Raw genomic sequence first — 10,926 nt, forward strand, 5'->3', positions numbered from 1 at the left:
AAAGGAAGTAACATTAATTGGACTATACATGTATCTTTAAAGCCCAGTCAACTAAAATAAAAGGGGAAATGAAAGAAGGTAACTCTATAGACAGCTGGTACATAAATGGCTAATGACTTAACAACTTAAAGAGGTTGTATGAATACAACTACCACCATGTAGGTCCTTATATTCTTAAATAGAAATAGTGTGAATTTGTAGTCTTTAAACTAAAAACAATAAATGTGAAAACAGTCTACTTCCTTAGTAACTGAGATTTAAAAAAAATCGCATTCAAAAATCCAATACAAATAAAGTATAATTTCATACCTATTTATAGAAATGTTCTATTTAAAATAATCCATAGGTCAAGGAGAGAAAGCAAAGAACACCAGAAGATATGTCAGTTGAGTTATTATTAAAAGTACCACAGATTACAATTACAGCAGAATTTCAGAGGCAATTTTTTTTTTCCTTTTTTCGAGACAGGGTTTCTCTGTGTAGCCCTGGCTGTCCTGGAACTCACTCTGTAGACCAGGCTGGCCTTGAACTCAGAAATCCGCCTGCCTCTGCCTCCCAAGTGCTGGGATTAAAGGCATGCGCCACCACCACCCGGCTTCAGAGGCAAATTTTTAATGTTGAATACATGTTTTAGAAAAGAAATAAAGCTTAAAGTCAGTGATCTAAGTGTCTTCTTAAAAAAGGCATTCAAGCCAAATAACAAGGGAAGGGATATGGAAAGAAAAAAGGAAATTTAAGAGAATTACACTCCTAAACTTGTAGAATCCCAGATGGAATAACCCTTCTCCAAAATACCTAGCACCAGAAACACTTTGGCTTTTTGTGACCCAGGAATATTTGTCTAAACATGAGATGCATTTGTTTCATACATATATATCTTGAACATGGCCTGAAGGAATTTTACACACTTGCCTAGGTTTTAACACTGACCTATCACATTCAATCCCAAAATCAAATTTGGGATTTTCTACTTGAGACGCTATATTGTTGCTCAAAAGAGTACATATTTTAGATTTTCTTAGTTGGAGTGTCACTGGGTATTGTGGGGAGTGGCCCTCTACATCTCCCTCCTCCTCATTAATGAGCTAGGGTTACAAATTCAGCAAAGCTTTTATATGCATTATTATAGTGAAAGGGATAATAAGTGGGAGTTAACAGCCTGGATGTAATCCTGAGGAGAGGAGTCAGGTACATAGACAATACTTGAAACTACTGACAAAAATGTATGATTATTTACCCTGAGCTTTACTGACCAGGGCAGTTCACCCAAGCCTTAGTGTAGACCCCAATTTCCATGCACTCTTGGCCATATAGACCCATCATTTATGTGGCCGGCCTTAGTCCCTAGCATGGCCCCGGGCCAGCATGAGTCACATTCTTAACATAGGCTCTGTGGTCTATCTGGCCTAGGGCACCCAGTTAAGCACGTATATCAGTCAGGCTATTCTGTTCTCCAGTGAGCACCCCAGCACAACAACATGCATCTTTTTAACTTACTAAAAAGCCATGTTATTTGATCCCTTCACCACAGTCAGGCTAACATTAGAGTTTTCTCCATGTCCTTTACCACCTAGCTGAAGTGTTCTTGTGGATAATCATTCTCTGAATATTAAAATCCCCTAAGACACCCTGTTGCTGTGCTTTATATATTCAAATTTTATTTTAATCATCTGCATATTTGCACTATGAATTTTCCCCTGGACAAGTATTCTTTTCTGGAACTGGAAGAGCTCAGCTATAGTGTGGACCCTAAAAAGTCTTAGTCTGGCCGACATTATGAAGGGACAGCTCACTAGTACAGTAACCTCTCACTATCCTTTGTCTTGTGACTCTCATTTATGTAAAAATGTCAACTATTTTTGTTTTGATGGGGTTTTTTGGTTGTTATTTTTTAGCAGTTTCTTCATGATGTGTCTGATTTATATATTCTTGGCTCTATGGTTTGGTATCTTCTCAGCAATAGGAAGGAATTCTTGGTGATTTTCACTTCAAACACTTGTCTTGACCTGTCTCCTCTCTTCTCCTCTCACAGCAGTGGACTTATACTCATGAAGAATGGTTTTGTCATGTTGTACATGTTTGTACTTTAGGGAAGAGTGTTCCTATAAAGCCAAAAGCTGCAAGAGAGCTTGTGTCTCATGAAGACGATGGTGTAGCCACTTCATAACTTTATTTCCTCTTTTTGGTGCCTGCTTGCTTGCTATCATAATTTTCTAATTTGGTGTTTTGAATCAATAGTTTGGGAGTGGTTTGGGGCTGTTCAAAGTATATGAAACCTCTGTCCTCTGGAGACCAGCTTTAGAACTGGCTGTGTGCAGCAGGTCCTGAATGCTTCTTGTTACTTTAAATCACTTGCTTCCTTCCTTTGTGTTTCTGTGCCATTATCTGTAAAGTGGAGTTGATAATAGCATATCGATCATAAAAAATAGGTAGTAGCAAATGCAGTAGACCACTTAGACAATTAGACTCATACAGAACTCAGGAAAGATAATCATTCTTGACCTTGGTATTATGATATGTGTTGTTGCCCTGTTTGTTTCCCTCTCCCAACAGTCACAGACTGGTCAGCACCCCTCTCTTCCAGAATAGAAGTTCTGAGGCAGAACTGAACAGAAGTGCACCATCTTCAGCGTGTTACACTCATGGGGGGGCCTTTGGCAGAGAGTACTCGGCTCTTGTGTATCAGCACTGCTCTCTCAGCTGTGGGGTTTGCTGTGGGCTGGGGCTGTGGGAGCTCTCGAGTGCTGGTATTGACTCTAGTCTTTCCTCTTCAGTATGGAATGCTCCTGTACCAAAACTATCGTATCCCGCAGAGGAAGGGTTTGCCCCCTCCTTTCAACGCACCTATGGTAAGTGGAATCAGGGCCCTCAACAATCAAGGCTATGGGAACCTCATTGTAGCATTTTGCTTTTATTTTGGAACTCATGGATGCTGAAGTCATTCTCTAGTGAAGATACTTAGAGTATAACCACTCCTGTTCCCAAAAGCACAGAGGTGTACTTTATTATCAAAATGTGATCTTAAAGACTCTCTGGTACTTATTCCCGCAAGAGAGCAAGCTATATCATAGAAGAGTCTTGTGTCTACTTAAGACTAATGCCCACAAGCATGGTCTTCAGTGAAGAATTGGAGATGATCAGCCTTCCTTCTTTCCTTTCCTTTTTTTTAAACAAAGCCCAAAGCCATTTTTAGTGTGGTTCCATTTAGATAACTGAGCTTTCAACCTAAAACAGGGAATTCTGTAGCACCCTTCCTGGTATCTTTATGATTGTTTCATGGTGGGAGGGTGCTCTCTGACATGTTGCCCTGGCTGATTCCCCTGTATCTTAGAATCTATGGCCTTTGCTTTACAGCGCAGTGTTTCTGAGAATTCTCTTGTGGCCATGGATTTTTCTGGACAAATCGGAAGAGTGATCGATAACCCGGCTGAAGCCCAGAGTGCTGCCCTGGAAGAGGGCCATGCCTGGCGTGTAAGGCACTAACCCCAGTCTGGTTACACACATACACCCAAGTTTTGCCAGGAGAATGGCTCTGCTGGTGTTGGTGGAAGGGAGTATGGGAGTAAGTGCAGGAAGCAGCTGGCCCCAAAGGTCCACCATGCTGTCAGCCTTCCACACAAGTGTATCCTGAGCTGTTCCTGCTGATAAATTACTAGTGGCTGTTTGTGGAGGGCACGGGGCCAAACGTTCGCATGAGGACTCCATGGGGAACAGTTCTCTCTCTAAGCTCAAGTGCTGAATCTGCAGATGGAAAGATTATCTCCCATCTCAGGTTTCTCTGAAATTTAAAGACCATGTGCAGAACACCTGCCCAGGGTTCTGCTTAGAAGACATTCGCAGTCCTTCATCCATAATATGGGAAAAGGGCAAAAGTCTTCAGTTCAGGGACTCCGGAGAACAGTGATCTGAGAACTGTCAGAGCTTAAAGTGCTAGCCTGTGCTGCTCTACTGAGTCTCCAGGATTTGCATCCTAAGTGATCTGGATAAGAAACATGTTACCACATCCTCAGTTGGCTAAAAATAACCAAAATGTATTCAATTTACCATTTTGGCCAATAACCTCTTTATTCTCCATAGGCAGGTAGTGTCATTGGAGGCTAAGGGTTAGGGGACACTGCTCAGCCACCCTGGCCTGGACAGTGAGTGACATGGTATGTCAATTTCTCATCTTTGCTGATGTAAGCATTTCTTTTTGCAGAAGCGAAGCACACGGATGAATATCCTAAGCAGCCAAAGCCCACTTCATCCTTCAACCCTGAATGCAGGTAAGCACATCTGTACAGGCAAAGAAGAACCCTACTCTCTGGGCTTCTCTAAGTTGTGCATAATGCACAGGCAGAGCTACCTCTGCTATCATGCTACTAGAGCTGAGCTCCAAGTTTGTCAGAGTTGCTTTCTGGGCTCTTGAGGGTCTCTGTAGAGGAGCCATGACTTATCCATTTGGCATCTCTCCTGCAGTGATTCACAGGACTCAGCATTGGTTCCATGGACGTATCTCCCGCGAGGAGTCTCACAGGATCATCAAGCAACAAGGTCTCGTGGACGGGTAAGAAAACTGCACTAATTGAATCTATGACCTGTTGAGGTCTCACTGTGCTGAACACATGCTCTGCCTCACATGAGGACTCACAATTCCCTGCAGAAACTAGCTCAGAGGCAAAGTATGATGGCCTTGCCAAGTTAAGAGCAGAGGTGATTTCCAACAATCCTGTCCTGCAGATATATGCATATGTGCCCTCTACCTCTTCACTGAAATTTCAATAGAAAAGAACAAGGCTAGTTTTTACTTTTTAAGGCAGTAAACAAAGAGAAAAAAGAAATCATTAACACTTTTTATTTATACACTTTATAAATTCCCTTTTATGAAGAGCAGCCATTGGCCCGAGTGAGTAGGTGACTGAATGCATGCATGTAGCAGGTTGACCTACAAGCTTTCATATCATTAGCTGTCACAAGGTAACCAGAACCAGCAAGAGAGTTTGAACCTCTTCAAACTCAGGGTGCAAGCTATGTCACAGTGCTGTTATCCCAATGGCCTCTTCCAGCCCTTGCCTTTATCTTGTCCCAGCGCTCTATCTACAGACAAATAGTAGTAGATAAATGACTGAGACAGAGACCACCATCTGTCTCTGATCAGAAAGGAACACTCTAAGCTCGGTTTCAGTGAGTGAATAACCATGTTCATTTCATGGCATCTTATCATCTTGCCTGTAGTAGACCACGTTCCATAACAATACCATCCATGATGTTCTCCCTTCACCCCCAAAGAAGTAGTTTGCAAAACAATGGGCTTCCCTACAGAGTTTTAATATATATCTGCCATTGTACTTTTTCCATATTTTTCCCTTCTAATCTTCCTTGTCCCTAGTCTTCCACTAGTCCATCTCCTCCCTACTACCCTAGGACTAGTGCCTCCTACTTTCATTGATTTCATGTGATCCCTGTAGATACAGATAAATAGTTAAATATGGATTCCGAATATGAGGAAAGCATGTGACCTATCTTAGGTCCAGTATAACATTCTCCCTATAAGCCTGGCTTAAACCAAGCCATGGAATAATATGCTGGTGTGGATTTCCCAGTCCTATGTAACTGCCTTCTGTTCAAATATCACACTTTACAAGCTGGTAATGACACTATTGGTAGTAGTTTGGTCTAATGTCTCAAGACATTTCTTCTTTATAATGCCAAGCAGGGCTTGGAAACGTTCTTCCTTCCTAACGTGTTGAAGGGATGGGAAAGCATGAGTTTAGGCTTCTTTGTGCTGTTCTGTTTTAAATCGTATTTTGTAATTGTTTAGAAGTTGTAGAAAAGTTTTAGGAAAAATGCAGTCAGCTCTAGTATATAACTTACCCAGGACCAGTGGTTAACAAGACAGCACGTTCACTCTGCCATTGTTTATTTATTTTAATCATTTAAAAGTAAATTATAGCTCAGTGTCCTTTTATTCCTAGTGATTTCTGGGTGGAAGCTTTGTGTGGTTTTACATAACCACAGTGGCATTATAAAAGCCAGGAAGATAACATTGATACAGTTGCCACTTACTCATTTAAATTTTTGGAGTACCCCTCATTGTATGCTTCATAACAAAAGGAAAAAAGTCCACAACCTTGGGTACTGCATCTAACATCCTCATAGGCATGATAGTCGGCTCCTGTTGTGAGCAGACGCCAAACCTGACGAGTGGTGTCTGGATGTGCTCCAGGCAGTGTCCCATGGCTAGAGTTGGCTCATATATCTGGGGCAGGAGTACACAGGAAATGGTGCAGTAGCCTCCTCAGTGTATCCAGACTGGAGCCATCTGAGGACCGTTTGTCCTATCCCCATGGTGGATCTGACACTGAATGAACATGGTCTCAGCCTGATTCCCTGTACCATCAAACTAATATTTCCCCTTTCGTCAAGAGTAAATATCAAGAGTAAGGCACAGTTGCAGTGAGAAATATTCTTTTCATGCTTCTATCCCCAGATAAACACTTTCTAGTTCTCCAGTCCTCCCTTGTGTGCTCGGCATCTTCTCTAGGGAAAAGCTTCTCTTTGTTGGATAATTTTGGCATGTCCCTGTCAATCTTTGAACACTCTTCGACTCTCTAACATAGAACATTTCAGTTCCATCTTTGTAGTTTCCCTGCCTTGTCAGAATCAGCCATATTCTCAGGGCCCCTGGTTCCTTTCAATGTTGAATGACATTCTAGACTACCTTCTGGGTACTGCATCTGCTATAGCCACTGAAAGTCACTCAGGTGCCAACACTCATGTGCCAGAACACCAAAGTGTCACAGCTGCAAGCCCATTTTCTCAGTCAATTCTAGCTGGTATACGCATGCATACATGTATGCTCATACATGGACAATTCATTCTATATTTTAATATAATCAATAATAAATTGCTGGTTTTCCACTCCCCAGGCTGTTCCTCCTTCGTGACAGCCAGAGTAATCCAAAGGCGTTCGTACTGACACTGTGCCATCACCAGAAGATTAAAAACTTCCAGATCCTACCTGTAAGTACTGATGCCTTCAAATCAGCCCTCCCTTCTGAGTTCCCTGATTCTATTTCTAATGCAGTTTCCAATTTAAATATAACAAACTTAGAGATAGGAGCCAACAGCTTCAAGTGTAGGGAAGCAGTTCTCAAGAGTCTCCAAGGGAATTTGCTGAGAGGCCGCTGTTGCCTGAGACCTCAGTTTATGTGAAACTAAGTAGGAGTATCTAGGGCTTGGCTCTTTTCAGCACAGGAATGGTCCTACCTGAGAGGATGTGTCTCATGGCTACTCAGAATTATAAAGGAACTTGCTGATGGTTAAGTGGCTCCAAAGGGGAGCTTATGTTCTTCTGTCCACTTGGTCATTGGATCACAAAACAGTTCTACCCTTGGTCCATTCCACTGTGCCTTTATAGAATACCTTCCTCATCTTCTTTGCTTTCCTTTTTAAAGCACAGAAATTATGAGACTCTCTGATGTAGCTTAACTCTCCCTGCAGGGCACACAGGTTGTCCCCCAAAGTTACACTCTCTAACATGGCAAGTGTTTTCTGTGTGTCCGCAGTGCGAGGATGATGGGCAGACCTTCTTCACTCTGGATGATGGGAACACCAAGTTCTCCGATCTGATCCAGCTGGTCGACTTCTACCAGCTCAACAAAGGTGTTCTGCCCTGCAAGCTGAAGCACCACTGCATCCGCGTGGCCTTATGACCTCCTTGCCCACTCACAGAGGCTGGAGGCAGCAACACTGGAACGGAGAAGAGAGGTCTGCATGAGGGTGAGAACACACACCTACTCCCACCCAAGGACTCAGAACAACATGGCTTTTTGATCGGTACCAACCGATCTACATCAATTAGTTATTGGACTTCACAAAGATTTGCCGCTGCGGATCAAGCAGGACCACCTCCCTCTGCGTCAGCCATTTAAAATTGAGGGAGGGAAGAGATCCAGTGCAAGTGTGGGAAGAAACTGGAATGACGATTTTGATTAGGCCACGTAGGGTGAAAACCGCAGAGAAATGATTGGAAATGAACTCTTGCCCTGGAATAACCTTGACAATTCAAACCGCGATGTTTACTTTTTGTATTGATCACTTTTTTGCACTCCTTCTTCGTTGTCAATGTTGTACTCAGCCTATGGTAGGAGAGGATGTGGCTTTGCAACCCAGATGAGACAAAGAATTTTTGAATTGGCAGGCTTCGGCCTACAAATGGGTCCCCAAAGTTTTCTAGATGGCATCCTGCTCTCTGCAGGTTGCGACAGTGTGGATTTGGCTCCTACATTATAGACACCCCAGTCCTTCCCATTATACTTGAAAAGCTTTTTTTTTTTTTTTTTTAAATAATAATAAAATAAAAGGTGTCAACTGCAGTTGACACCAAGCATGTTTTGTGGACGCAGTCAAGCTGCCACAGTCTGGTCATCGTTGTTGTTGTGCTGATGTCTGGTCATTTATTATTAGTGTGTCTCGTTCTCCACAGTGCCGGAGACCTCATTACTTTGGAAAACTCACTGTTCCCCAGCACAGCACAGCTGCATGACCTCAGCTTCAGACTGATGTCAGCCAGCCTTCTTGGAACACATTGGTATTCATTGTGGATGCCACACAGTCCATCTGGGGTGCCCTGTGCCTCCCATTTTCACAGCCGCCCACTGTTGTAGAATAATCGCTGCCTTTACCCTCTGCAGTAGCCTCAGTCATTTCAGTTCTCCCACAGGGGTGGGGTGGGGGTGGGGTTAAAAGATCGAGAGAGAAAAATGCCAACTTGTTGGCCTTGTGCTCTGTCACTCTGAGCATCTATGGTGATAAAGAGAAGGAAACACTGCAGAGGCACAGGCATAGGCTGGCTTTGAGTCTTCGCTTGATGACCTCTGCACCCTACTGAAAACCCCCTAAGCCAGCAGGAGCAGGGTATGCAGAGGCTCTGCCTCTGCTGGCTTAGGGTGAGAAGTACCTCACAGTGGATGTGAACATTGGACAGATTTGAGGAGCATGATGTTTGCCTCCTCCTCCAAGAGAGCAGTCAGAAGGTGGCCGGAGTTATCATTGGGTCCCCTGAGCTCCATGAAGGACCCTCTGTTGTCCCCTTGATGATTTATCAGGCATGAGAGTAGCAGACAGGATTCCCCTGAGAAACACACAGACAACTGTGGTGATCACATTTCCCTTTCTTGACACCACACAGAAAGTCTGCTACACACCTGAGCTAGCCACTAGATTGCCAGTCCCGACTCCTTGAAGTGCTCCCCAGGGAGCCACTTCCGATTGCGCTGCGGTTGACGGCATAGTGGAAGATAGATATGACAGTGCTTTGTAAAGCAGGCCAGCGGCCGCTGGCCCACAGTATAGAAACACTGTAGTTCACAGACCACGCAACCGTGTTTCCACGAGATGTTATTACAACAAATGAAGAATTTTTTTTCCTTTTTTTCAATTTTAATCTTTTTTGACTTTTTTTTTAGTTAACCATTTTCTTATGCATAAGTGCTCAATTGCATTTCTCTTTCTTTCGAAGCTAGTTAATCGTTCAGTTGACAATGAGAGAATTCTCAAGTTCATACCTGGCAGCAGGCTCCCACTGATCTTCCCCTTAAAGACAGATAACAAACATTTCAGTTTTACCATACTCGTTTCTTTTCGCTGACTTAAGGTCAGAACTTTTACAACCAAACAACAAACAACCCTAGGGTTTCTTTTTCCAGTTTACACAGACCAGTCCCCACAGTACATAATCCTTTTCTCTTTTGCCTCTACAGTAGACAGCTAGGATGTGTATCTCATATTTATAAGTATGCATTTTATTTAAGAGGAAGTATAGGCTTGACTCTGGTTCACCATTTTGTACGTAGCTGGTTTGACGTAGTATTTTGTACTTCCCTTGCCGAAGTGAATTGTTGAAGGCTGCAACCCACCCACCTTGAGTGTAGCAGACTTCAGTGGCCCCGAGCTCGCCAGCCTTTGCACAGGCAGCTGGGAATTCCACCTGAAACAGCTGGTCCCTAGGTTAGCGGGTTCCCAGCCCCCCTAATCAGAGACTGAAGGACAATTGACTTTTATTTTTGTATTTAATTGACATGAATGTAAAGGGGACAGCTCAGGGTTGTTTTGGAGCCTGTTTGACTTTGTAATCTCTGCCTGTGATTTTCTTTTCTACATGACAACTCCGTGTAACCACCTGGACTAAGTTGAGAAGGAAAATGCCAAATGCTTTGGGTTTTTAGTGTTTTAATAGGTAGACTCTGTTATATTATTAGGTGTTAAGAGTTTCTGAACGTGTTTTCTTTTTTCTTTTTTTGTTTGCTTAAACTTTGAAGAAATATGTGCCTCAGCTTAGATGTTTTGTCTTCTCCTTTCTGCACTTAAATACCTGACAGCCTGTCCGATCGCTGTGCCTCCGAGGGCGCCTCTAGCTCATCGTAGATTTGTGATGTCATAGTGCAAACTGCAGTGACCGGAAAAATTACCTGACATGTAACCGTTTTCAGGGAATGCAGAGGGTGTTAATTAATAGACAAAACCTTTATCCCGCGTGCTTTGCTTCACTCTGTGCTATATAGCTCTTTGGCTCGTGAACCTAATTGTAAACTTTCAGGTATTTTTGTACAAATAAGGGACTGATGTTCTGTTTCTTGTTATTAGAAATAAACATTAATAAAGCGTTCTTCGTGTCCTGTCGTTTTTTTTTCAATGCTTACGCCGATATCTAAAAACTGGGCTTGGGGCGGGTAAGCTCAGTGGGTAAGAGTGCCTGCTGTGAGCACAGGAGAATCAGATTTCAGATCCCCAGTACCTGTGTAAATTCGACAAGATGGGGAGCCAGCTCAGTTATGCCAAGACAACCTTGGTCTGCCTCTCTACCTGTCCCTCCTCCCCACAAGAAAGAATCATGGGCCTGGGCTGGAGAGAGATGGCTCAGCTGGTAAAAGGCATGCCACACAG

At 43.2% G+C, this 10,926-nt stretch overlaps 1 protein-coding gene across 15 annotated transcripts in view; it reads left to right on the plus strand.

Moving 5' to 3' along the window:
* The window catches only part of Grb10 (growth factor receptor bound protein 10), a 110,068-nt gene extending 99,420 nt beyond the window's left edge, over positions 1 to 10,648 (plus strand). For all 15 annotated transcript variants that reach the window (XM_031338248.1, XM_031338250.1, XM_031338242.1 and 12 more), the window contains 6 exons: positions 2,775 to 2,849; positions 3,355 to 3,471; positions 4,199 to 4,265; positions 4,459 to 4,546; positions 6,909 to 7,002; positions 7,548 to 10,648. In XM_031338248.1, the coding sequence (XP_031194108.1) occupies positions 2,775 to 2,849; positions 3,355 to 3,471; positions 4,199 to 4,265; positions 4,459 to 4,546; positions 6,909 to 7,002; positions 7,548 to 7,694 (588 nt within the window). In that variant the 3' untranslated portion in view covers positions 7,695 to 10,648. The remainder of the gene's footprint in view (positions 1 to 2,774; positions 2,850 to 3,354; positions 3,472 to 4,198; positions 4,266 to 4,458; positions 4,547 to 6,908; positions 7,003 to 7,547) is intronic.
* Positions 10,649 to 10,926: the final 278 nt, after the last annotated feature.

This window comes from Mastomys coucha, unplaced genomic scaffold (assembly GCF_008632895.1).
Source record: "Mastomys coucha isolate ucsf_1 unplaced genomic scaffold, UCSF_Mcou_1 pScaffold22, whole genome shotgun sequence".
Taxonomy (NCBI): domain Eukaryota; kingdom Metazoa; phylum Chordata; class Mammalia; order Rodentia; family Muridae; genus Mastomys; species Mastomys coucha.